General features: G+C 40.0%; 1 protein-coding gene across 1 annotated transcript; it reads left to right on the top strand.

Annotated features, from left to right (window-relative positions):
• Positions 1 to 583: 583 nt before the first annotated feature.
• Positions 584 to 27191, top strand: znf292a (zinc finger protein 292a). The gene is made up of 8 exons (XM_038306977.1): positions 584 to 794; positions 4127 to 4281; positions 8177 to 8255; positions 8464 to 8599; positions 8722 to 8924; positions 14763 to 14899; positions 20249 to 20390; positions 20612 to 27191. Exons 1-8 carry the CDS (start codon positions 645 to 647, stop codon positions 26726 to 26728), a joined length of 7119 nt encoding a protein of 2372 aa, XP_038162905.1. The 5' UTR covers positions 584 to 644; the 3' UTR covers positions 26729 to 27191.
• The last annotated feature ends 551 nt before the right edge of the window (positions 27192 to 27742 follow it).

Genomic DNA, 27742 nt, shown 5'->3' with positions numbered 1-27742 from the left:
AACGACCAAACCCGACCCAGTGATGGTAAATGCGGGGCCGCATTTACCATCACATCTACCCCAATCTGGTCACCATAATGACTTATGGAATAAGTCATTATTTGCTCATTTGTTTAAATGTGAATAAATGTGTTTTTTTGTGTCTTTTTTTTTGCAGAACACTTCTAACCAAAAACAGGCCCCCAAGTGGACCGTGTTCAGGACCTCATTAAATTACTTATTCCATAGATGACTTATGGAATAAGTGATCTAATTTCAACATGTGAAAACACAGAAATTCAGCAGTGCTAAAAGCTGTTTCATGATGCACATCCTAAATGTCGCATTTTGAAATTAGATGGCTTATTCCTTTCCAAAGTTTTTTTTTTTTTAATAAATTAGTCAATGCAAGCTTCTGTTACTGTTCTTGCTTTGTTTGAATATGAATGCATTTTTTTTTTTTTTCGCAGAACACTTCTACCCAGAAATGGGCCCCCAAGTGGACCGTGCCCAGGGCCTCATTAAACCCTGGGTCCGGCTCTGCTGCAGACATCAGGGGTCTTTCTTTTCTGGAGGAGCCCAATGTGAGCCTCCCTTCCCCCTTCTGCGTGCTCGTGCGGGGGCAACGTAACATCTGCGCGTAAGCGGTCGTGGTTGTTGTGAAGATGGCGGAGGGGGAGACAGAAAAGGAATATGATACACGGAAAAGCACCGAGGAGCTGCGAGGGCGCTTCCAGGCTCTGACCACGGCTTTAAAAGAAAGTCCGCAGCCTCCGCTGGAAGCCTCGCTGCGCTTCTGCCAGGAGTTCTGCCAGGTTAGCCCGATGTGCCGCTGCTCATCCCGGCCAGCCTGCAGCCCCTCTGGCTTCCTGGCCGAGGATGCGCGTCTACGTTTGCTAAACAATGTAGCAGGGGAGCTAGTAGCCTAGCTAGTCGCCTTGCATTTCTAGATATAGAGAGAAAAGAAAGAAAATGTCTTCTTTCTCTAATTGTTCACACAGATGCGGATATGTGCAGATGTGTGTGAGACTGTGAAAGAGGGCGAGCCGCTGCAGAGTCTGCCAACTGTGCAAATAGATCCGCTATTTTCCAGGCCAGATAGCCCAGAGCGGATGAATGCTGCTAGCTGGTATGCAGGGTCCCCCTGTCCTGTGCAGTGGTCATGCTGTGCAAAAAAAAGAAAAAGAAAAAAAGACCGGATAGCTGCGTTAGCGGCGTTTACCCAGCGAATGCATTCATGTGCATTAAAAATCCCTCCTTTAGGCGATAGAAAACGCTTCTTTTTCATCCATTAAATGCTGCTTTACTTTGTGAGGTTGTTTCATTGATCGCGGAGCTTTGATTTTTTTTTTTTTCTTCACAGGATGCTAACGCGGGCCTTTTCCTCTAATTAATCCAGCTAATTACATCACTGCAGATGTTAATTACAGCGTTATAGTCATCGCCATCATAACGCGTTTACAGTGAAAGAAAGCGACCCTCCTTCATCTGTCTGCCTCACAGGCGGAGATTTAGAGGGAAAACTGTGCCAGTGGTCACTGACTCCATTACATCCCCCTGATTAATTAGCCCTGGCTACCTGGATAAGAAAGAGATGTCCATGTGACGCCATGCTGCTCAAATTACTACGGAAGAGGATTAGGGACACTGAAAAATAGAAAAAAAGTTAACGGATTTTTACATTTTATTTCAGTGTAATATGAGAAAACAGTCAGAATTTTGACTTTAATTTCAGAATTCTGACTTTTTTCTAAGAATTCCAACTTTTATCTCAGATTTCTGACTTTTTTCCTCAGAATTGTGACTTTTTTCCTCAGAATTGTGACTAAGAATTCTGAGTTTAATTTCAGAATTCTGACTTTTGTCCTCAGAATTCCAACTTTAATCTCATATTTCTGACTTTAATCTCAGAATTCTGACTTTTGTCCTCAGAATTCCGACTTTTGTCCTCAGAATTCCGACTTTTGTTCTCAGAATTCCGACTTTAATCTCAGATTTCTGACTTTTTTCCTTAGAATTCTGACCTTTGTCCTCAGAATTCCAACTTTTGTCCTCAGAATTCCGACTTTAATCTCAGATTTCTGACTTTAATCTCAGAATTCTGACTTTTTTCCTTAGAATTTTGACTTTATTCTCAGAATTCTTACCTTTGTATTGAATTTTGAGATTATAGTCAGAATTCTGTCCTTAATTTCAGAATTGTGACTTTTTCTCTCAGAATTCTGACTTTAACAAACATGTTAGCATCAAGCCGTAGCCATGTCTTTTTTAATTTATTTTATTTTAAATACTCTTATAAACCCAGAGGGAAATAACTTCTCTGCATATAAGCCATCCCATTGGGTTGCCATTGTGCGGCACCTTGGGAGCAGTGTGGGGTTAAGAGTCTTGCTCAGGGTGCCCAGAGTGGCAGTGTGTGGGAGTGGGGGATCGAACTCACAACCTCAGGGTTCAAAGCCCTAGGCTCTGTTTTTAATCACCTTCTGCTCTTCCATTGATGAAATAGCATAACCTGGGACTCTTCGAACACGTAAAAAGTTTTATAATTATGAAAACAACACAATCTGTCCACTCTTTACTTTAGGATTACAGTGATGGTCACATGCATTATGATGCATGTACAACACTTTTGATAGCTGCAAAAAAAGAAAAATAGAGATGCACCAATTTTCTTACCTTTATTTTTCTTTGCTTATCGGTGACTATCACATTTAGAGAGAAGATAGCAAAGAAATCCAACAGAAAATGAAAGAAATAAAGTTTGTGATCGTAGAGACCATAAACTTTATCTGTTTTTGTGTTCAATTCTAAAACGCATGTAAAAACTCGCAGAGCGGATTGGACATTTATTTTTCCATCAGCGTATCAGCTGCAAATTGACAAGCGAAGGGATATGCCGCCTGAAATGAGCATTAATTACAAAAAAGTAAAAGAACTGTGTAGCAAAAATGCGTAATAAGGATCCCTATTGATAGACATAAATATTTCATGCAGATCTTAAAAAAACAAAACAAAAATCAAATTGTATTATTAAATGTATTGGTGCACAAACTCTGCTTTTTTATGTTTGTGTTTGTTACCGCATGTTTTTAGACTGCAAATTACATTAGTTATGAATCATGATGCACTAAATTTATAGGGAAAATAATACATCTTTTCATCATTTGAACCACCGACCATCAATTCAGTATAAACCATTAACAACGTAGAGATTATAGCATTAAATAAATGTATATATAAGTATACTTTTTGTTACCTTGTATGTAAACTGAACATTATGTTATGGGGATTTTAAATGGATTTTAGTTTTGATGCATTTAATTAAATAAAAAATAAAAAAATCAGCCAATCACCAAGTAATTTGAAAATGAGTGATTTGTGTTGGATTGATGGGTGCATGTCTGTCCCAAATAGAAAATATTCACCTATATGTTTAAATAATAGGCACTTTTTAAATTTTATTTTACTTTGTAAAAATGGTTGACTTTTGTCACATATTATATTATATGTTTAATTTAATGCCTCACTAGTAAAAACTCTTAAAGAGTTTAAGAAAAGTTATTAAAGGAACTAAACATGTAGCTATCTCCCAACTTTAAATATGATTGTAATTACATTCTACAAACTAAAAGTGACTTTTGGATGAGCTGAACCTTTATTAGATCTATTTAATACGCATCAGAGTACCTTTTGACTGTAAATGGGTTTATATTTAGAGGGTTTCTTTACCCGAACCCTCTGATAAACTGAAACCTGTCTGTGATTGGTTGATTATTATTTTGAATAACTCGTTTACACATCATTACATCAGATGGAGTGTTCCAATAACCTAAAAACAATTAGTAGTAGATGCTGATCACAATCCACCTAACTGGGAAAGCGCAAAGTTAGGATTTCCCACAATCATAAACGCACCAATCGCCTGCATTTTAGTTTAGTAAGAAAAATCTGATGGGACAATAATGTAATTTCCTTATTTTGTGTTCAGGAGGAACTATCAACACCTTTTTGGGTTTTATTTGGCTTAGAAGAGCTAAATTAATTAATTTGTTAAAGAAATTCTGATGTTTCAAGATTGTTTTTTATCTTTTATTATTGTCTGCTTTAAAAACGCTTTGATCCGAGGTCCGCCTTGTCTTTTACGCAGGTTCTGGTGGAACATGCTGGTCGTTGGAAAACCGATGAAGACCCGCTGCCTTTGCTGGAGGTTTACACCGTGGCCATCCTCAGCTTTGCTAAGGCTGCTTCCTGTCTCTCCTTCGATTGTGAAAATGTGTCGCTTCTACTTGAAAAGTTGGCATTGTGAGTAAAACCTGGCCTCCTAACTTTAAAGAAGTTCCATTGTTTCTAGCTTTGCCTTTAACTTTTTTTATGTAGTCAATGATATGAAAATTATTAATAGAGGAATTAAATGAAATCTAAATCAGTCCTTATGAGACCTAAAGAAATGGATCCATTGTTTGATCATTATTTAGATTTAGATTTAGATGACCTTTGTTAATCAAATTATGTAGAACCCAGATAATTAAACGTAGGGGTGGAAAGGTTTGCACCGTGAATTGAAAGCATGAGGAACGTAAAAAGTCTCAAAGTCTTGATCCTTCATCCTTATTGGATAAATTTATTGTTATGAGCATAATTTTCATCTAAACCAGGGGTGTGTGACCTGTGACCCCAGAGCCACATGTGTCTCTTTGTAAAAAGCTTTAGAAGTTTTTTCAAAATACAATAAATTTGAAATCTCGAAACACAATTTTTTTCTCTCAAAATCAGAACATCTGTGTTTCCTCCATATTAATTTTTTGTGCTTTTCTTTATTCTAAAACCTAAAAAAAAGACAAATAAAATGTTGGCTCTTTAAAATATAATGTACAGATGTTTAGCAAAAATAAAACGTTGTCTTTTATCAAAAGGTCATATGATATTTGTGTCTTTGATCAACTTATTTAGCTGCAATAGGGGTCAAACTGCTCTTTGGATTAAAAAGGTTTCAAACCTCTGATCTAAACCAGGGATTAACTTTGATAAGGTTTTTAATACATCAGCATTTGTATTTTTACTGCACCTCTTTATCAACTTTTTTTCTTAAGGTATAGACACATTCAGAGAATATGAGTAAATAAAAAAAAAAGTTAGAAAACAATCCACTGGACTTTTACTGGAAAAACAATCTAGAAATAATAAAAAAATGTCTTAAATTACCGTAAATTCCGGACTACAGAGCGCACCTGATTACAAGCCGCACGCTCTAATTTTAGAAAGAAAATCAATTTTGTACTTTTATAAGCCGCACCGGATTTTAAGCCGCAGGTTTCCCACGTTGTATGAGATATTTACAAATAAAGATATTACACATGAGGAATTTTTTTAACGTTTGATTTAATCCGTATGATAAAACAAGCAAATACGGTACATATTATGAATGCTTTTTTTTCCCAAACTACCTGTAACACATTTAAATATACGTATGTGTCGGTAACACGCAAATAACGCTGCATAGCTGCATATACTGGTACTTTTAATTGACCAACGCACAGAACATTGCAGCCGACCAGGAAAAGTCATTAATCACTTTCTTCTTCCTCCTGCACACTAAAACCCTCAAAGTCCTCTTCCTCGGTGTCTGAATGGAACAGCTTCAGGATGCTGTCACTGACTTCAGTCTCATCCTTGTCGCTCTCACTTGAGCACCCGCGCTCCTCTTCATCCCGCAGCAGCCCAGCCTTCCGAAACCCGCCGGTGATGCTGGATGTTTTCACACGGCGCCATGAAAAAAAACATGTATTAGCCGCGCTGTATTATAGGCCGCAAAAATTAGGGGCTTATAGTCCGGAATTTACAGTAAGTGTATTTACCGTTGATTTGCATAGATAAATGAGATAGTTTGCCAATGGAATGAGTGTTTTTACTCCTAAAATAATAGACTCATTTTGTCATTTTATTTCAAGTACATATTAGATAATATGTACTTGAAATAAGACAATGCAATTGTGTTTTCTTATTTCAGGTGTAAATTGTCTTGTTCCATTGGCAAAATGTCTCTTTTACCTCCTCAATCCAAGAACAAATAGAAAAAATATAAGAAAAAATTACTTATCTAGTTTTTTATTTTTCCCAGTGTCGTTTCTGAGTTTGAAAACATTTCTCTTCCCATCCAGGATGCTTTTTCAATTCAGAATGTCAGAAATAGCGCCGAGTTCGAGGCTTAAACACTATTTCTGACACTTTGAATTGAAAAATCTTCCTAGATGGGAAGCGAAACGTCTTCAAACTCGGAAACAAAGTCCAGTGGATTGTTTTTTAACTTCACTGACTATGACCTGGATGACTGATAATCTTCACCAGCCTTATGAGTAAATCCACTTTTTCTTGTGCAGTGTAATTATAGTTGTTGTCCCAAAGAAGCCTATTTTAAATGGGTTTATTTCTCAGAAGTGACTGTGGGGCTATGATTGCTGTGTCATGCAGTTACCTTAGAATGTCTGAAAAGAAGCAATAAAGAGTAATTTTTTATCATTATGGCAATCGTAGCACAAAATATGGGGATAAGTTTGAAGTCGGAACTGAGATAAAGTCACTTTCTGGATGTTTTTAATAAAATCTGACAATACCGTATTTTCACGACCATAAGGCGCACCGTACTAAAAGGCGCACTCTCAGTTATGTGTCCCATTTCTGTATTTAACACACACATAAGGCGCACCGGACTATAGGGCGCGTTTTTTATATACAGGTACATGTCCTCTACTACCTTTAAATACCTCTACTGCGTATTTAAAAATACAGCGGGGGCAAAACTGAGTATGACTGTGCTTTATTCATGTATTTATTACAAAGTATTAATCAAACCTGGCAGCTGGCCGTGAGACAGACACATCGCAGATGACACAGCGCTGTGATTACTCCTAAATCAACTTAAAATCCTGAAACCTGCCGACGGAATATGTTCGCTTTTATTACCGGTATCCTGGTGCCTGCAGTTTAAATTATTTAGATGAAAAACACCTGCCAGCCGCTGCGGTGAACCTGGAGGCTACCCGGCCCAGAGGCTGCTGATGAAAGGATTTCTACTGTCGGTGCACCGCTGGTATGTGGGGGTCTGAGCGCCTCCGACAGAAATAGATAATCTGGATGAACTGACTGCAATGAAGTTTTCAGGTGGCCTTTCTAACTTAAAAACATATTAAAACTACTTTATTCCCACTGATCACAGCAAATATAGCAGCAAGATTTAGATTATTTAGATGAAAAAACACCTGCCAGCCACCGCGGTGAAGAGGAGGAGACCCGCCCAGAGGCTGCTGTTGAATTAAGTTTTCAGGTAGAAAAATAGAGCGGGAGCAAAACTGAGTATGATTGTGCTTTATTCATGTATTTATTACAAAGTATTAATCAAACCCATCAAAGTCATCATCCTCTGTTTCTGAATTAAACAGCTGCGCTAAATCAGACATGCCAATTTCTCCTTCTTCGCTGTCAGAGTCACTTTCCGTGCACCGCGGCTCCTCAGAAATAATGCCGGCTTTTGCAAAAGCTTGAACAACAGAGCCAGCAGACACGTTAGTCCAAGCATCTACAATCCATCCGCAAACTGTGGTCTCAGTCTGTCATCCATCGCTCCCACGCCGCTCGCAGCCTTACTTTGAACGGCCGCTTCACACCGATGTCGAGCGGTGGAAGTTCCTTTGTCAGACCCCCGGGATAACGGCGAGCACAGCATCCATTTGATTCATCTTTTTTTCACATCGGCTGTGAGATGGGCACGCAGCGATGGTGATGCGTGGAAAAAAACACCTAGTCTCCTCACATACACCTCCCTCAGCCACGCTTTCATCATCTCCTCAATGAGGTGGTCTCAAAAGTCGCAGTTACAACACACATAGGGCGCACCGCACCATAGGGCGCACCGCACATTTTGAGGGAAAAAAAAGACGTTTAAGTGCGCCTTATAGTCGTGAAAATACGGTAATTGTGCTTCGAATTTTGACACGTTTTCAAGTTTCCAATAATGCTTTTAATGATTACTACATTTCAGGAGAAGCTAAAGGAGAACCTTCTTGTCATCATTTTTTATTCCCCTACAGAGCGGCACGCGGAGGGAGGAGTTATCCTCGCCTGTTTTTCCCATTTGCTTTCGAATGTGCGCACATCCTTGACCTAAATGTTGCTTTAATAAATGACTGTGTTGGATCCACAGGAGCTGTGCGGAACTGCTGCTTTCAGTGCCCCAGCATGTCCCTGGTGCCTTATGGGAGGAGTTCCAGTCCTCCGTGAAGGTCAGTATCCTGCAGCCCATTAGAGCTTTACTGATGTTTAACTTTGCTGTCATAAGAAGCTGGTATATTCTGTCTATCACTACTCAAAGACATGTTTGGAGATGCTGGTTTGTATCAGTGAAAAACCCACATGGGTTTCTTGAGCTCTATAGAACTGAAGCTTTAGTTATGAATTTATTGTTCATAATTTCTCAACGCTGTGCTGCAGTTGGCACAAAGCCTTTTGCAGGAAAGTGGGAGCACACAGCTCCGTCTGCTCTCAGTTCTGGCACAGCAGGACGGCGTATGGGCCAACACCACATTAAGCAGCATCCTGTCCAATCAGATTCCACGGACTGAACAAGGTTAGCCCTCCCGTTGTTCCCCCAACTTAATGATCCGAGACTCGCCTCGCTAATTTCTACCGCCGTCATTTAATGAAATGACTGCTATCTGTGATCTTCTTCCCACCTTTCTTTCTCTTCAGTGCACGAGTATCTTGAGTCTGAAGGTCCCACACTTCTCAACTTGCGGATCAAGCACCTTATCAAAGTGGACAGCGTCGACAAAGCCGCTGCGCTCGCAAAGATTTGCTCAGAGTATCCAGGGTATGAAGGAAAAGGCAGCTTCAAGCAGACCTACCTGGTTTGCATCTGCATGACAAAAAGTCAGGAGCAGCTGATGGAAGAGGTATGACACTGCTGCTCACTGACAGTTATCTGGTGAAAAGCTCTGAAACGTGTCCAAACTTTTAAAGATTCTGTTCTTTAAGATGGAAATCATTAATTTTCTACCTTTAATGCGACAAAGTTTGTTTACACTTAAGAGCAGATTTTCCTGGCAATTGATTGGTTTATTGGCTACTTTCGGAATTACGTATTAACAGGATTCCCGCAGGTCCTTAAAAAGTCTTAAAAGGCATTGAATTCTTCAAAATAAAACTAAGGCCTTAATTGGTATTAAAATGTCTTAAATCAGTCTTTTGTAGGTCTTAATTTTTAAAACATCATAAATAGGATTATGTTTATTATGATTAATTTTTGTAATCTAAATAAAGCATTAAAATTGACCTTTTTTTATAAGAAAAAAATAACGGCTCGCCATTATTGGTTCCGTCCCGATAGCGGAACCAATAAAAGCATTGTTGCGGCCGGGACATTTGGGAGATGCGCCATTTACTTTTTGTCTGGAAAATATGAGCAAGTGTAAATGTAACCAAAATTGTCTCCAGCCAAGAGTTTTCTCCATGGCTAAAACCAGGGAACAAACATGAGGCTCAGTGGATTTTGTGCAAGAAGTCATTCAAGCTCAGAACGATGGGAATTAAAGGAATAGTACACCCAAAACATGATTAGCCTTCATTTTCTACTCACCCCCATGCTGAACAACACTCTGGAGTACTTTTTTGATATCTCAAATGCATCTGGAGATCTGGGAGGCTTCTTGCTGTCTGCTGACATTCAAATAATGGAGGTCTATGGCGCCCGAGGCAGAAAGGTCCATAAAAGTCCACAAAAAACGTGTCAATATTCCTCCATACTGCTCGTCCAATGTATTCCAAGTGTCCTGAGTGGGTAGCATCCAGAATTTACTCGAAACTAAGTCATTTAGAATGTTTTTAGAGCATAAACAGTAGTGTTTGTTCAGCATGGGGGTGAGTAGAAAATGAAGGCTAATCATGTTTTGGGTGTACTATTCCTTTAAGGCAGTGGAGTCACACATGCAAAGCACGAAACACAAAGCGTCAAAATGGAGTTACTGAGAAACAGCCGGTATTTCTCAGTTTAGTTCCACCCTTGTCTCTGCAACGCCTCCACTTATCACCAAATCAAACATACTAAGAAAACCATACAAAGAAAAATAGCTGCTAAAAAGACTTAGCACTGGTTATGTTGTGGCTTTAAAACTGATTAGTTTTGTTCCCTGCCAAAACAAAGTTTGTGAATTCAGTTTAATAATTATTAAAATTAGGGATGCACGATATTGGGATTTTGGGCGATATCCGATATGCCGATATTTTAAAACTCATGTAGCCGATAACCGATACCGATGTTAAAGCTGGACAAAAATAAAATAAAAAAAATTGAAAATAGCAGTTTTTTTTATCCATTTCTGACCCTTTGAAAAATAATATACTCAAATATATTTTCATATGCTGATATCAAATTGTTGTTGTTTTTTAACGCGGTATCGATCTATTTTACTTTCAAAATCTCGTGAAATTTCATCATTCTGTTACAAACTCTTGTGATATTTTGCAAATTCTTGTGAGATTTTGTTAGTAAAATAGATCGATACCGCGTCAATATATCAACATTTATAACTTTGGCAAAATTTCTATGAAATTTAGCAATATTTCATTAGTAAAAGAGATTGATATGGTGTTTTTAAATGGTAATATATCAGTATATGAAGATATTGTGATATTTGAATGTATCAATATTTTTTCCCTCGTCTTTAGAAGTTTTTAAGTCTGTAAAAAAGAAGTTTTTGAGGAAGAAGTAGTATTTTTTTTTTTTTTTTTTTTAGACTTTAGAAACTCAGAAGCTGATCAAATATCGGGTTAAATATCGGTGGGGTGGCCGATGTCCGATATTAAGTTTTAAGGCCGATACAGGCCGATACCGATAGGGGACCGATTATATCGTGCATCCCTAATTAAAATATATCTGTCATTTGTGTGTTTTTAGCTTTCTTCCTGTATGGAAAGCTTTTCAAAATTTGAAACATCTGTGCAGTGGTTTATGTTAAAATAAACCTTGGGGTTAAGTTGTCGCAAGCAGGTTTTTCTTGTGTTTCTTGTGAATTTGGTCTTAAATTTTTATTTCAAGTGGCATTAAAAAGTCTTAAAAAGTATTGAATTTAACTTGCCTTATGCTGTAGGAACTAGGGTTGTCAAAAGTATCGATACTCAAAAAAGTATCGATACTGAAACGTTGTATCCGGATACAATACTCATTTTTAAAAGTATTGATACAGTGCTTCCACCAGTGGCACCTAAACAGTTATTCATCTAAAGTGCAGAGTAGTAGAGACTTTCAGAACACTGTGTGATTGAATAATTCTACGCACTTTTCAGTTTCACACTTTTTCGTAAAAGGTGCAGCTGCTGAGAATTATTTTTGTTTCTTAACCGGTTTGGCTAGCGTCATTGTTATGTGTGCAAAACATAGCCAAGGAAGGAACACTTAATTTTAGTTTTATATGTTTTTTTTCACAGCATACAACCTTTATTGTATTTATTTATTGTATTTTATTTATTAATGAAAATATTTCTGTAGAATTTTGGAGTCTTTGTTTTTATCCTTTTGGTATCAAAAATGGTATCGAGTATCGAATATTTTCCTTAATATCGGTATCGAGTTGAAAAGTTTAGTATCGTGACAACCCTAGTAGGAACCCTGTTAATAATCAGGTAGCTGAAATCGCTTCATGGGAAATTGTTCTATTAGCCTAAACTTTGTTGCTGGACATTACATTTATAGACCAAGAAGATTTAACCTACTTTTGTACAGTTTTTGTTTAATTACTGTTTTTTTCTGAGTATGTCTTACAGCCTGTATCCTCCGGTTAACCATTTGATTCAATTACCAAGTTAGCAGCCGGTTATTTAAATAAGCTATCAATCCGATTAAAAGTTTCAGCCTTCGCTAAGACCAAGTTAATCGGTTTAGGGAAATCTTTCTGTCCCCCTGAGTTCACACCTGTCCTTAACTACAGGCTGTAATCTGTTTAATTTGATATAAAGTTCAGGCGTTTGAGGTGAACTTTGCTGACCTCTGCAGAGGGATAAATGCTGTTTAGTCACTCACCTGATGACCATCCTCAGTAGGCAATGCAGTTAAAGCGTCTTGCCTGACTGAGTTGGACAGAGCTGGGGTTCTGAGGCAGAAATGCATCACTGTCGTCGTGTAAAAACAGTAACTGGGTCGGGGAGGATGGCAGAAGATTATTTTTTCTCTACCTCCACATGCTTTGCCTGAGAAGTTGTGTTATAAGTTAGTTTCTTCTTCTTCCAAACATCAACGCTTGGCTGAAGTCTTCCCAGAGCATTGTGAGGGATTTAGTTTTAAAAACTTAAACTTTTGAAGAAAAATAAAAAAAGAAAAGCATATAGATTCGTTTTAAGCCACTCAAACCATCTTTGTATTAGTTGAAAGCTGAGGAACACTGAAAAGAGACTCTCTCCATCAGGGGCGGTTCTAGGAAAACATTTCCAGGGGGGCCAAGGTGGGGCCATTGTTTTTTCACAGGGGCACAGAAAGAAGAATGAAAAAAAAAAACTTTTTTGTTTATTTAGAGCACCAATGAAACAAAAATTTCTATTCAAAATATTTCACATATAACACATGAGAACAATAAACCTTCACAAACCTGTACACTAACATTTAGGAGACTAACAGTCAAATTTTCATTTCAGTAATCTCTAATGCTCGTGCGCTGGCAATACCAAATCCTGCAACATTACAATAATAGTATTCTGCGTTTGTGGTTTTGTGCAAAATAGTCCACAAATGCATCAAGATCCAAAGCCTTTGCCCTTAGGATTCAATGCTTAGCAACTGCTGAGACGTTCATCAGTAATAGTGGACCTGAGGTAGGTTTTCAGTAATTTTAGTTTGGAAAAACTCCTCTCACAGGTGGCAGAACTCACTGGGAGTGCAACAGCAATTTTGCAGTCTAAAAAGCTCGCAGAATACTTCTTTGTATGGCTCAATGAAACGGATCAACTCCACTGTATTAGAAGGGTTTCCAATCTCGTGACTCTTTAGTTTTCTTTCTAAAAGTCTCCTGAACTGATGGAGTTCATGTCCCAGATCCTCAATATTGGCATCATAAAGACCAAATTCAAACAGAGTTGTGTCTTTTAAAAATGCATCACTCTTGGAGTTAAGAGATTGGATAAAACTCATCAGCTAAAAGTTGGTCTTTGAAAAACGTCTTCAGCGCGCCTGGAAGCTGCGTCTTCTGTCCGCCATAATGGTGGTTTGAAACATTAGGCTGCACTGGTTAATCATCCTTGCACTTACTGATATCTCAAAAGAAATGAATGAAAACATGAGGGTGTAACCGAGAGTATTAGTGGATTAATTCGCTTGTAATTATATATATTTATTCATTATAATACATTAAGATCATATTGAAAAAAGATAACTAAAATTAAGTAATTGTTTGAAATTATTGTATTTGTCCTTGATTTGAACAGGTAAATATCTGCCAATGAGAAAGATTTTTGCTCTTAGAATAGTAAAAAATTATCTCTCTCTCTCTCTAAAGTTAGATTCACTTTACAGGCACTTTACACATAGTCACACAGGCAATGTCTCTTTTTCTTTTCATGACTACTGACGTTTCCTGTGCTGCAAGAAAGTAATGGATAATATCTAATTGGCATAACCGTGACAGAATCTCAAATATCGTTAAGTTTAAAACTAGCAACTTTATATTTAATTCACTGGTAAAGTAATACCATGAAAGAAAATATTAAATCAGTTCCTAACCCGTATGGACTGCATTAGGCAAAACAATGACGCCAGGTTTCGTTGCAGTAAAAACGACAGTTGCACTCAAAGATGAGCATCAAGAAACAATCATATTTCTTGCCTACCTCCGTCTCTTTACACTATTTTCCGTTAGTCGTCCGACTCGTCTGTAAATGCTATTCTTCTTTCTTTTTCTCGTTGAGAAAATCCTATGTGAGCGCGCACCGCACTAAAGATTCCGCGTGAAACGTTGCGGCATATTAGTTCCAGTTTCCGTGTCATCGCATTCGGTTCGGCGCAAGGACCATAACGGGAGCCAGGGCCGGTTCTACAGGGGTATCGGCCCCTGTTGGCCCCTATCTAAAACTGCTTATGCTCTCCATATTAATTCGGCGGCAAATGATTCTATAGAACATAAACTAAAGCTAGATTTAGCTAGAAAGCAGATTTTTTTGAAGCACTAAAGTCAATCAAATGACAAAGAAATGTACAGCAGGTTCTATCTCATTGTGTAGTAGGGCGGAAACAATTACTCGGATTAATCCTTGAGCAGCAATTATACCAAAATTGTAAAGTAAAACAATTGTAAACATTTTGCATTTAAGATAAAAAAATAATTTTTCTCTGTCAATATGCTCTTCCAGCCTTCCTCAAGTAGAAAAACTTTATTTTCACTTGGTTTACCTTCTTAAAAAGTCTTTCTGAGGAACCTTTTGCTATCCGATTATTGATCGATGAATCAAAAGAATAATCAACATATTAATCGATTTGCAAAATAATTGTTAGTTGCAGCCCTGTATTTAAGTAGGCTTCGGTCCAAGTTTGGATGCATTTTTAATGAAAAGAAAGAAAAATCTATATTTTACTGTTCTGGACTTGCTCATCTGAGTCAATCTTTGAGAAGTTGTCCTATTCTGATCTGTAGTCAATCTATTTCAGCATCTCTTATCTTTTCTCACTTCAGAGATTCTTTATAACTAAAGAAAATTAGTCAAAATGGCCTCATATGTTTCACTGACTGATATTCTTGGTACATGTTTAATAGATTTTACCGATCGACTGCAAAGATGCTCTGGAGATGATCTGCAATCTGGAGTCGGAGGGAGATGAGAAAGCAGCTCTGTGTCTGTGTACCGCCTTTCTGAAGCGACAGCTGCTCCAAGGAGACGTTTACTGTGCCTGGTGAGAAACAAAAGATACATTCATCAAGTTTATCCTCAAGCAAAAAGTAGAATATATTTAATTTAATGTTTCTTCCACAGAAAAAAAAAACATTAAAAAGAATATGCAAAAATAAAGTAGCCACTAAATGTTAGCAGTCTTAATTTTCCTTTCTTTGTTGTTTTTAACCAAATATCAGTCACTAGGGTTGCAACGTATTAGGAAAGTGTTTTGTTGTGATTCTTGCTAATTTAAATTAATAGCTAAATGTACATTAATTAACCTGCATAAGCCCACCCACATCCTATATCATCTGTGAGCTTTAGCATCCATGCTGCTAATATGGATCAGATATTGTTATTTAGAGCAGTCAAGAGTCAATTAAATGGGTTGAATATATCGACCAGACAGAGAACGAGAACCCATGGACTTATATGCATCTTATAAACCTTATATTGCAATATTTAATTCATTGATGATGCCAAGATGAATGTTATTTGATGTGTTGTGCAGCTCTTTCAGTCCTGTTGCACAAGACTTATGGCAAACTGATTCAAATATGTTCATTTAAAAAACAAATAACGGCAGCCTTTGGGTGAAAACAAAAGATGGACCGATACAGGTTTAGTTAGGCTGATGCCGTTAATTTTGACTCATTCCAACTGATCCTCGATATATGCAGTGTTGGGCAAGCTACTTGTCCAGTGTAGTGAGCTAAGCTATCAGTTACTCAACAATAAATTAAGCTTCACTACACAATAGCTACCACCTAAAGAATTATAGCAAGCTAAGTTACACTAATGTGTTAAAAGTAGCTTAACTACATCAGAAGCTACTTAACGTTGTACCAAGCTAATGTCAATTCAAAATGAGTCTGACACACTAGTTAAAATATTTATTAAAGATCAGCCAATGACATAACACAGTGTAAACATTGCTTTATGATCAGCACATTAAAATAAAAACTGAAGTAATTACTAATAGACAAACTAGTAAACAATCTGATGTTATTAGAACCAAATGAAAGGTACTGTGTAGTGTTCTACACATGGAGACATGGCTATGAGTTTGCATTCAATGGACATCTCTAGGGAAAACAAAACCCTACAAAAGGCATCTTATTTCTTTAGGGTCTCCCATAGAGAAAACTTCTTCAGACCTCAATTAAACAGTTGATTCAAGTAAGAAATGAAACTTACAAAAAAGGTGAAAAAATAAAGAAGCTAATTAAGTGATACATACATTTATGTCTCACCATATAATTTTATTTCTACCTACATATTTATTCATTGTGTTTTTGGGGGCAATTAATTTAATGCTTATTTATTTATTTATTGAACATTTATTTATTTATGTATTTATTTTATATACGGTAGAGCTTTTCTCCATAAAAAATCTTATCTGTGCACAGCCTAAAAACAGATTTATGTAAACATCCTGTCAGGTAAACTAGGCCATGGAAATACAATATGGAAGTTTCACTACTGCTCTCTAATTAGAGTATCTTAGTGGCACATATGGGAGAATTATCCTGCCATAATGCAAGAGCACATCATTTCAATTTGAGAAAAGAATTTCATCTTCTTGTACTCAAAACTTATAATGCTCACACTCAAAACATGCGCTCTCTCTCCAATATTTTCTCTTCTCTCTTTGTTTCTTCTCTCAGATTTAATGCTTCTTGCACAGATATTTTCTCCTCTCGCTTGCCTCCTTCTCTTCGCGCACAAACCGAGCTCTGCTCGAGTCTCAGATACGCTCGCAAACCCGTAGGCTCTGCTTGCGGATTTTTTTTTTTGCTCTCTCGGATTGCAGTTGGATCGTCGCCTAGCAACCATTCCAGCCAATAGAACGACAGGCTCGGAAAGGGTGCGCTTGTGTAACCCTACTGAGTGTGCCTGTGCTACTACGCCACTTATAAGAGCGTCAGCTGAAACTGCTATTTACAGTAGCTTGTGGCTGATTGTTGTTTCAAAATAGAAAACCTGGTTTCATTTCTTAGTTTTGCCCTGGATTTTGTAGCGTTTGTGGACGCTACGTCGCTACTTGATCAAAACAATAACGTCGCTATAGGAAAGTTACTTCATAAATAAAGCAGCGACGCTACGGTCAAGCTACTGGAAAATGTAGTTAAACTAATAGCTTCGCTACATGTAGCGGCGCTACTGCCCATCACTGGATATATGCTACTGATATTTTTAGGCCGATCCTTATTGCTTTATCTTCCTTTATTCACATGATAAAAAATAACAACAATCCTATTAAATTATATGAAAAACTGAACAAAAAAACAAATATTAAGTAACAAATCAAACTTAACATTAAAGGTATAGTGGAGCACCCTCTCCACTTAAAACCAAAATGCATATGCATAACCCTGAACCCACTCCTGAAAGAGAACGCCTACCGTATTTTCACGACTATAAGGCGCACTTAAACGTCTTTTTTTTCCCTCAAAATGTGCAGTGCGCCCTTTGGTGCGGTGCGCCCTATGTGTGTTGTAACTGCGACTTTTGAGACCACCTCATTGAGGAGATGATGAAAGAGTGGCTGAATGTAAGGAGACCAGGTGTTTTTTTTCCACTCATCACCATCGCTGTTAATCTGTGACTCCATGCGTGCCCATCTCACAGCTGATGTGAAAATCATGGGGAAACAAATTAACGCTGTGCTCGCTGTTCAACCGCTCGACATCGGTGTGAACCGGACCCAGCAGGTGCAGCAGAAGCAGCGAGTTTACATGCAAAGTCAATGGTTGACGCGCGTATAGGTGCAGCAAAAAGCGCGTTTTGAGCAGCAGCCGCAGCGCCTCGGGAGCGTTTAAGTATCTGACGCACCGCCAACGCGCTGCTGCTGCTCGAGATGGAAAAATTAAAGTTTTTCTGCTGGACGCGCCGCATCAACCAATCAGAGAAGCTGATCTGGGAGCTGACAGCGAGACAGACACAGCGCTCTGATGACATTAACGCAATGAAAAAGGCTGGAGATGATGAAAGGGAGGTGTATGTGAGGAGACCAGGTGGTTTTTTCCACGCATCACCATCGCTGCGTGCCCATCTCACAGCCGATGTGAAAAAAAAAGGTGAATCAAATGGATGCTGTGCTCGCCGTTATCTCGGGGGTCTGACAAAGGAACTTCAACCGCTCGACATCGGTGTGAAGCGGCCGTTCAAAGTAAGGCTGCGAGCGGCGTGGGAGCGATGGATGACAGACGGAGACCACAGTTTCAGGATAAGTGGAAGGCAGCGCCGGGCAAGTTACGCCACCGTTTGCGGATGGATTGTAGATGCTTGGACTAATGTGTCTGCTGGCTCTGTTGTTCAAGCTTTTGCAAAAGCCGGCATTATTTCTGAGGAGCCGCGCTGCACGGAAAGTGACTCTGACAGCGAAGAATGGGAAATTGGCATGTCTGATTTAGCGCAGCTGTTTAATTCAGAAACAGAGGAGGATGACTTTGATGGGTTTGATTAATACTTTGTAATAAATACATGAATAAAGCACAAACATACTCAGTTTTGCTCCCGCTCTATTTTTCTACCTGAAAACTTAATTCAACAGCAGCCTCTGGGCGGGTCTCCTCCTCTTCAGCGCGGTGGCTGGCAGGTGTTTTTTCATCTAAATAATCTAAATCTTGCAGCTATATTTGCTGTGATCAGTGGGAATAAAGTAGTTTTAATATGTTTTTAAGTTAGAAAGGCCACCTGAAAACTTCATTGCAGTCAGTTCATCCAGATTATCTATTTCTGTCGGAGGCGCTCAGACCCCCACATACCAGCGGTGCGCCGACAGTAAATCCCTTCAACAGCAGCCTCACCGCGGCGGCTGGCAGGTGTTTTTCATCTAAATAATTTTAGCTGCAGGCACCAGGATACCGGCAATAAAAGCGAACATATTCCGTCGGCAGGTTTCAGGATTTTAAGTTAATTTAGGAGTCATCACAGCGCTGTGTCATCTGCGATGTGTCTGTCTCACGGCCAGCTCGCAGGTTTGATTAATACTTTGTAATAAATACATGAATAAAGCACAGTCATACTCAGTTTTGGGCCCGCTGTATTTTTAAAATACGCAGTAGAGGTATTTAAAGGTAGTAGAGGACGACATGTACCTGTATATAAAAAACGCGCCCTATAGTCCGGTGCGCCTTATGTGTGTGTTAAATACAGAAATGGGACACATAACTGAGACTGCGCCTTTTAGTACGGTGCGCCTTATGGTCGTGAAAATACGGTATTAAACACGTGCGAGAGCGTGCACGAGCCTACTTCTCCTCGTGCACGCTCGGTTTAAAAGTTACTGTTTGCATCGCTCCTACAAGCTTACTTTCCAAAAGAAGATTTTCAGTACGTCAGACTCATCACTGGTAAGTGAAAATGGGGACGAGCACGTAGGACGGACTTACGTAAACGTATCACCAGAATGATTGTGAAAATTAGGAGGACCACTTATTTTGATGATCCACCCGGAAAAAGAACATCCCCCACTATACCTTTAACAATTGATAGCAAATGGAAGGAGCAGAAATACATGCGCTTCACCTGATTTCAAGGAACTGATGCGGTGGTCCCCAAACTTTTCTTGCTGGGCCCCCCCTTTTGTATTCAGAAAGTTTCTACATCTCCTCGATCTCAAACCCTTCTCCAACAGTTGAATAAAGGTGGGAAAGATAAACAACAGCATTAGAATTTACTTGAAATAACTAAATCTACCACCTTTAATGTGGAATTAAGTGTAGCTGTTTATTCTACTGTAAAACAGAATGCAACGTTGCTCTCTTTATTCAAATCATCTCTACCACACCGCAGCGTTTACACTGCACCACCACACTGGGTGCGCCCCCTTGTTTGGGATCCACTGCACCTATACATTAGCACATCCAACACATCCACGTATCTGCTGAAACGAGAAAAAAAACGCTAACGTCACCCTAAAATATATTGCGGCCGATGTCTCAGTCTGTCTCTAATATAGGCTTCTTTTTTTAAAGCAAGTCAAATGCACTTGCTGTGTCTGATTGTACTTAACAACATGGAGATGAAGCTTCTGGATGCTGTCAGTAACCAAATCAATGAAATAATGAGCGACTCCCCTTTAGCAGATGATTTTATCCTAAACAGCTTGATTTGCCCCGGGGCAGTTTGGGTTTGGCACATGTCATCACTTTGATGCAGCCGTTTATGAAAGGAAAAAGGAATAGAGCGGAAAACTGTGGCCTAAGGCTCCACATAGCTTTCTAAGCCTGTAATCCTACCCTGTGGTATACTCCCCGTTTTAAATGTAAACAATCCATTGGCTTTAATTTGGCCTAATGTTGCCTTTGTTTACTTCAGGAATCTCAACTAGTCCTGTTTTCTTTCTGCTGCTTTTTTTCAGGGAACTTACGTTGTTCTGGAGTAAACTACTTATGCGGTTGGAGGCGTCCGCTGATTCGTTCCTCAGCCACAGCAAGCAGATGGCCCTCCTGTGCGGAAACGTCTGCCACATTCTATTTCTCATCAAAGTTATTCAAAATGAGGTAAAAACCAGTCTGTCTGAAAGCAACATGTGCACAATTTTGGTGCTTCCACTGACATCGGAACCATGATGATAAAAATAAGTGATGTAGTGTTTCTCATAATTAGGCCAATACCCTATAATGAGTTAGACCTACTTCTAAGGAGAAACTGTGTGCTTACAAATGTCTAAGTGGGATAAAGCCTATTCTGTGGCATTTATCCTGTGTTTTTTTCTTTCTAGGTTGGTGAGGTGGGACTTCCAGTGTGCATAGAAATGTGTATTCAAGCTCTAAAAATGACCACCAATGATCACAAAGAAAGCAAGTCTACCATCTGCAAAACCATTTCTTGCCTCCTGCCAACTGATCTAGAGGTCAAACGGGCATGCCAGCTGACCGAGTTCCTCTTGCAACCGACTGTTGACTCGTACTACGCAGTGGAGTCGTTGTACAACGAACCTGACCAGAAGCCGGAGGAGGACGGGAGTCTGCCGGTGCCGAATTCTTTACGCTGTGAGCTGCTGCTGGCCTTGAAGACACAGTGGCCTTTTGATCCGGAGTTCTGGGACTGGAAAACACTTAAACGCAACTGCTTGGCGTTGATGGGAGACGAGGCCGCTATAGTGTCATCTATTGACACACTCAATGACACAGATGAACAGGAGATGGAAAACGCTCTCGGAAAGCTCCCCGAATACAAAGATCTGGAGGATTTTTTGCTTACCACTACAAATGAACTCAATGAAATCACGGATGAAAAAGAGAAGAACAGAGAGGCTAAAAAACTTCGGGAGCAAGGGTTTGTGTCCGCTCGCTTTAGAAACTGGCGGGCCTATATGCAGTATTGTGTTTTGTGTGACAAGGAGTTCCTGGGCCACAGAATCGTCCGTCACGCCCAGAAACATTTCAAAGATGGGGTGTATCTTTGTCCAATTTGTGCTGACAGTTTTGAAAGCAGGGAGGTGTTAGAACCACATGTAGCATCACATGTAAAGCAATCGTGCAAAGAGAGACTGGCAGCAATGAAAGCTGCAAGGAAGGTAACCAAACCACCTCAGTCGCCTAAAAGTCCGTCAAAAATGGTAAAAGTCGCAGCCAAGACTAGCATAAATCCTGTTCAATTCAATCCTCAAATTGGCAACATCCCCACACCCCCTGTTAAAATGGAGCAGCCTCAACCCAGCACTCAGATCAGTCAAGACTGTTACTGTCCTGTTACAAACTGCACAAAGGCTTTTAAGTTCTTTCGCAACCTAATGGCTCATGTCAGATCGCACAAGGATGACGAGGAGGCCATGAGGTTTTTGGAAATACAGAAGCAGAAAGTGGTGTGCCAGTACTGCCGGAGGCAGTTCGTTAATGTCAGACACCTCAATGATCACCTGCAGATGCACTGTGGCAGCAAACCGTACATATGCATACAGCTGGACTGCAAGGCTAACTTTAATTCCAACTCTGAGCTACTCATGCACAGAAAAATGCACCCTGAATTTAAAGCTCAGTGCATGTTCCCAAACTGTGGTCAAGTTTTCAGCGAGGCCTATTTGTTATACGATCATGAGGCTCAGCATTACCTCACGTACACCTGCCAAACAGATAACTGTAGTAAGATTTTCTACTCACAGTCTGAGTTCCTGTCTCACCAGGAGCATCACAGAGAAAATGTTGCAGTGAACAGTTATGTCGTTATGAATCAAAACCCGGCTGTCCCCGTAAACCCTGATCCTCTACCTGAGAGCTCCCACATTACTGAAGATGCGCGCCCCTCTGGTTTTGGTTTTGAAATTAATAAGCGAGACGGATTAATGAATGAAGTGTCAAAGGTAAACGAATCGTCGTGCAGATCGCCAGAGGTTGCTCAAGATCCTATGAAAGTGAAACACTCGATTGAAAACATGCTGAATTCAATGGCAGGTAATGGAATGAAAGAACCAGGGAACTGTTACACTCCACTCACTAACCCCACTCCAGCACCCGATGATGCAGATATTCCACATGCACACCATGATGCGGCAAGGCAGGGTGACATTCCTCCAGCGTATCCTGTTCCCTGCGCAACCAATCCTGTAGCAGCGCCTCAGGAATCCATGCATAAGGAGGTACAGAACGAGTTTCAGAAAATGGTCCTGCCTATCATCTCGCCAAAGCAAATCAAGACAGAGATTCCCAGTTCCATGCAAGGATATCCCTCAAACAATCCTGTTGTTCCTGCAGGAAATGAGGAAAACTTGCACTGCTGCCCAAGTAACGAATGCTCAAGGGCATACAGTACAAACAAAAGCCTATCCAGGCACGTTAAGAAGCAGCATCCTGAATTATTTGAAGATTGGAAATTGGCTAAGAAGTATAACAAAGTTGCCAAAATCACAGCAAAAAAGAGGAGCAAGCAGTCCAACCCAACAGCAATACTATGCAACAAACCAGCAGTGCAGCAGATGGACTATCCAATGGGATGCTCAGCCTCACCCTCTCAGTGTTACCCTGGATCAGTTGAGCCTGTGCCTATAACCCCAATGGTCAATCCCTCATTGTACCCCTCCTGGGGGTGCCATAACAATCCCAATGCAATGATGCAGTCAGACATGTCACAGTCTTGGTCTCCACCAATGAATAATTGCTACCCTGATGGCTTCGGCATGAACGAATACTCCTCCCGCAGCTATCCTCCCTGGCAGGGAGACCCATACCACAACCCCATGCCTCACGCTTCTGACCGAGATCCTTCAATGGCAGCTATAAACAGTTCCCCCATGTCGCCTGCTCCTTCAGAATCAACTCTGATGTCTCAGTATGTATCCAGTTCTCTCATGCTCGACAATGGGGGACACATGCATAATGGAGGACATCAGTATGGACTGATGCACGCTGATGGTCCTGGGGACCACCCAGATGTGAGTAAAAGCAGTGCAAGTATGATAGGACACCTAGATAATGGAAACAGTCTCTCAACCATCGACACACTCCCTGATGGAAGTTACCACACTCCGTATGCTCCAAGTGAAAACTCGTGTCTCACTCAGTGCTCTTCTGTTGACATCCCCATGAAATGCGTGAGCCCTGAGCCGCAGATTCCCTTAAAGGATTCCGATGAAATTGCTAAAACTGAGAACACATCCAACCCTGGTTACAAACAGATCGACAATTCAGTCGACGGTGTGATCAGTCCTCAGAACACCGCTCACAATGATTTTCCTTACGAAGAGGAGTGTGCCGATACTGATTGCCAGGCTAACCCTTCAGAGGAAAAGGCAGCAGACCCCGAGATTGTGAAAGGAAAACGCAGCCGGCTGAGCAAGCGTACCAAGTGGCCTGCAATTATCAAGGATGGCAAGGTCATATGCAGGAGGTGTTTTAGAGAGTTCACAAGCACCAAATCTCTTGGTGGTCATCTCTCAAAACGCTCCCAGTGCAGACCATTGGATGAAATTGACCTGACAGCAGACCTCCCTACGTCGTTTCTGGATTTTCTCAATGATCCTCATGTCCCTGACACTAACGGCTCAGTGTTCAACGTGCCAAACGGAGATTTCACAGATGGATCCAGCAACCTCATTCCCCTGACTTCACAAGCGATGTTGAAACAGGAGCCTCAAAATACAAACATAATGGAGGATTCGAGTTCCTTCCCCACTCGCCCCGAAAACCAGCAGGACAAACCAGCAGAGACTGCAAATCCCCCACATGGCGGGCCTTATCGGGAAGATAACCTAATGGAAATTTCCAGCGCGTTCCAAAGGATGGATTTGATTGAGGCGGCACAGGAGAAGATGAGGAAAGCTATGGCTTTAGAGAAGAAGGAAAAACCTTCTATAGTGGAAAGAGGTAAATGTAAATTACAAAGTAAAAGTGATGAGAAGCCCATTGAAAAGGTACTCAAACCTTTTAAATGTCAGCAGGATGACTGTGAGTTCTCATTCATGACGAAGGAAGCCTTATTCAAACATTTGAGTAAAATGCATGATTTTTCTAATGAGATGATCGACGAACTCAAAAGAACACCATCCAAACTGTCTCCGTACCCTTGTCAGATCTGCCCTAAAACATTTACCAGAACAACAGGCTTGAGAATTCACTATGAAAAAGTCCACCGCCTATCAAAGGCGGAAATGCAGAAGTTAAAAATCAGTGCTCGGAATCGGCGTGCCTTCAGACTTAGCAAAGACGGCGCAATTAATAATCAACCAAAAGTTGAGCACAATTCCAATCCCCCAGCAGCATCAGCACCTGTAATGCCTACTTTAAAACAAGAACCGCTTGACATTGCGATAGCACCTCAACCAGAGTATGCAAATCCCCCACTTGTTACTGAAATCCCTCCAGAAGATGCTGTGAACCGGGTGTCCGTACCCGAGATACAAACTGTTACTCGTCTGCCATCACCTCAAAATTATCTGGCTGAAAAGCAGCTTGGGGAGGTGGCACCACCGGCTCCTAAATTGACTCCAGAACGTCCTAAATTGGCTGTTGTACATAGAAGTCCAAAAAAGAAAGCAAATTCCAGTGTTAAAGCGAAACTGAGTCCTGTTACCAAAGCAAATGGGCATCAGGAAAATTCAGACGTATGTTTGAATATAATAAAGGAACCAAAGTCCTCCAATGGATCTGTCTGCCTTTCCCCAGAGAGGCCAAGCAGCTCCAAAAGCACACCGACAAAGGAGGAAAGGAAGGAGAAATTACCGAAAAGGACAAGCCTCAAATTGTGTGAGACAGACAACGCCTTCAGCCCGTACAGACCATATCGGTGTGTTCATGAAGGATGCACTGCAGCGTTCACCATCCAGCAGAATTTGATCCTCCATTACAGGGCCATGCATCAGGCATCGCTCCCTCCCACCAAAGCAGAGTCTGAGTCTGAGAAAACGTTCCTGGAGGTTGAAACAGAGATCAGTCCCAGCATAGGAAAAGATGACGAGGTCAGGTGCCAGGTGAGAAACTGCTCCAGAGTGTTCATGGGAGTCACAAGATTAGTGCAACATTACCTCTTACTTCACAAGTTCACTTGCGACAAAGCAACTTCCATGATGGCCAGCATGGCCTTGGGTACTTTTAACTGTGATCGGCCTGAATGCGCTCTCCCCTTCGACTCCGTGGAGAAGTACATCGAGCACATCAAGAACTACCACAAGGAGATCGCTATTTCCGAGAGAGGTTCGGTCGATCCAACATTCCGGTGCGAGTACGACGGATGCGACCGCGTGTACACTACAAAATCCAATCTGCTCCGTCACCTGATCAAAAAGCACGACTACGTCTACGATCCCAAAGCAACTGATGGGAGACGGACCAAATCAGTTGGGCTCTTTCCAGGGATTAACAATGGAAAAGAAAATGTTGAAAATAAATTCAAAATGAAAAAGAAGAACACTAAAAAGAAAGATGGGAAGGCCATTGAACACTGGACCAGTTTTGGTAAGCCTACACTAAAATCTCACGAAGAGGCATCGGCCATGTGCATCAAGAAGTCCGCCCTGCAGTACCCGTGCATGATCATAGGATGTGATGCAGTGGAGCGGGCTGAAAGGAGTATATTTAAGCATTATGCAACTCATGGCCTCACAGAGAGATACATTGAAGACCAGAGGAGTCAGTTCATTTTCTGCAAAAAGTACTCTCGCTCTAGATTCAAAGATGCAAGCAAGTCAGAAGGTGCATCAAGTTCCTCTGAGACAGAAGCAGATGAAGGGGGAAAGCCTACTGAGCAAGTATGTGAGCAGAAAATTGAGGAGGAAGAGGAGAAAGAAGAAGAAAAGGAGGAGGAGGTGGTGGCAGAGAAAATACCTGAAGAAGAAAACAAGGTGTCAACTGACAATACTGTAGAATCTCAAGCTTCCATGGCGACAGAGGGAGGCCCTAAAAGAGGGCGTCCCAGAAAACCTCCACATCCCACACCAGCTTGTCAAAAGAGGATGCAAACCCTAAGAAACCGCTTGACTGTTAACAGTTCAACAGAGAACTCAAATCCTGGGACCCCAACACCCCAGGAGCCACAGGAAGAAGGGGCTACTCCGGGGTCTCTCGAGCCTTCAACACTAGAGGACTCAATCGTTACACTTTTGGAAACATCGGAGACGACAAACGCTTCTAAACGCAAACTAAACGAAAAACCCAACGCAGAAGTTCCCCCCAAACGAAAACAAACTCACAAACGGAAAGCTGCATTTAAAAGCAAAAAGACTCATGAACTGAAATGTGGCAGCAATGTTGTAGACTTCAGAAATCCACTAAATCTTAAATCTGTGAGTAATGTAAAAATTGTTATGGATAAAACATTTTCAGAAGGTGCAGATTCTGTACTTAAGCAGTTACAATGTATGAAGCCAATGGTTATTATTAAGAGGTGGCTTTATAGCAGGTCATAGCCCGATGTTTTGTTTTTAACTCAATATTACTCAGGATTTGAGATTTTATGCTGCAGAATGGATTGTTTCATAAAGCATCAGATTTCCAACTGTTAACAGTCATTACCACAGGTGACGATGAAAAGGCCTATTTTATACTTCATTAATAATGTCTCGGATGATTTTAAGTATGTATGTTAGTTATAATAACCAGGTAATCTATAGGGCATAGATTTTAGAAACATGTTTGTATTTATGCTTAGTACTGAAGATGTTTTTCTGTTTTTCTTATTTTTTGTTTTGTTGTTTTTTTTTTTGCTAAATGGACACTTTTAAAGAAAACTATGTTTTTAATATATCCCTATGGGATTTCAAGTTCTGTTTGTATTTATTTCATCCTTTTTCAACACTAGTAGACCTATCTGTAATATTTACATGTCTTCCACAAAGTGTTCAATAAAATGTTACTGTTTTTTTTGTAAAACACTGAGTCGAAAATTAAAAATATTTTCTTTGCTATTTAAATGAATCAGTTAACCAAAGCATCTTCTCAATCTGAAAACAACAGAACATGGCTCACTTATGTTTCTGATTGTTTTTTTTTAATGTGTCATCACAACTTTATTTGTAGAAGCGCCAACTCATATCCAATTATTGATGATAAAAGCAGTATTTCTTATGTTTAAATGGATTATATTTATAAAGGTTCATTCACTTGTGTCAAAAAAATTACTAAAGCTCTTAAACTGCAGTCATACTAGCATAATAAACATGCTATTTAACTACAGAAATAAATACAAAAGTAATGAAAGGAATACAATGAAAACCTAATATAAATTTGATGCATAAAGGTAAATTGATTTAATTGTAAATTAAACTTGATCCAAAATTATTAAAACTACTTTGATTTGTTTTATTTGTGGACAAATGGAGTATTTGAGATTTCTGTTGCTTATTTTGGTGGTAAACCCATAGTTTATTGTAATATAATCACCTTAGATCAAATAAACTACTAAGGTTAACTTAAATATATTA

This window comes from Cyprinodon tularosa, unplaced genomic scaffold (genome assembly GCF_016077235.1).
Source record: "Cyprinodon tularosa strain WSP-4 unplaced genomic scaffold, ASM1607723v1 ctg6, whole genome shotgun sequence".
NCBI lineage: Eukaryota > Metazoa > Chordata > Actinopteri > Cyprinodontiformes > Cyprinodontidae > Cyprinodon > Cyprinodon tularosa.
The sequence above is the reverse complement of the archived record's forward strand: the minus strand, read 5'-3'. Positions and strand labels throughout refer to the sequence as shown.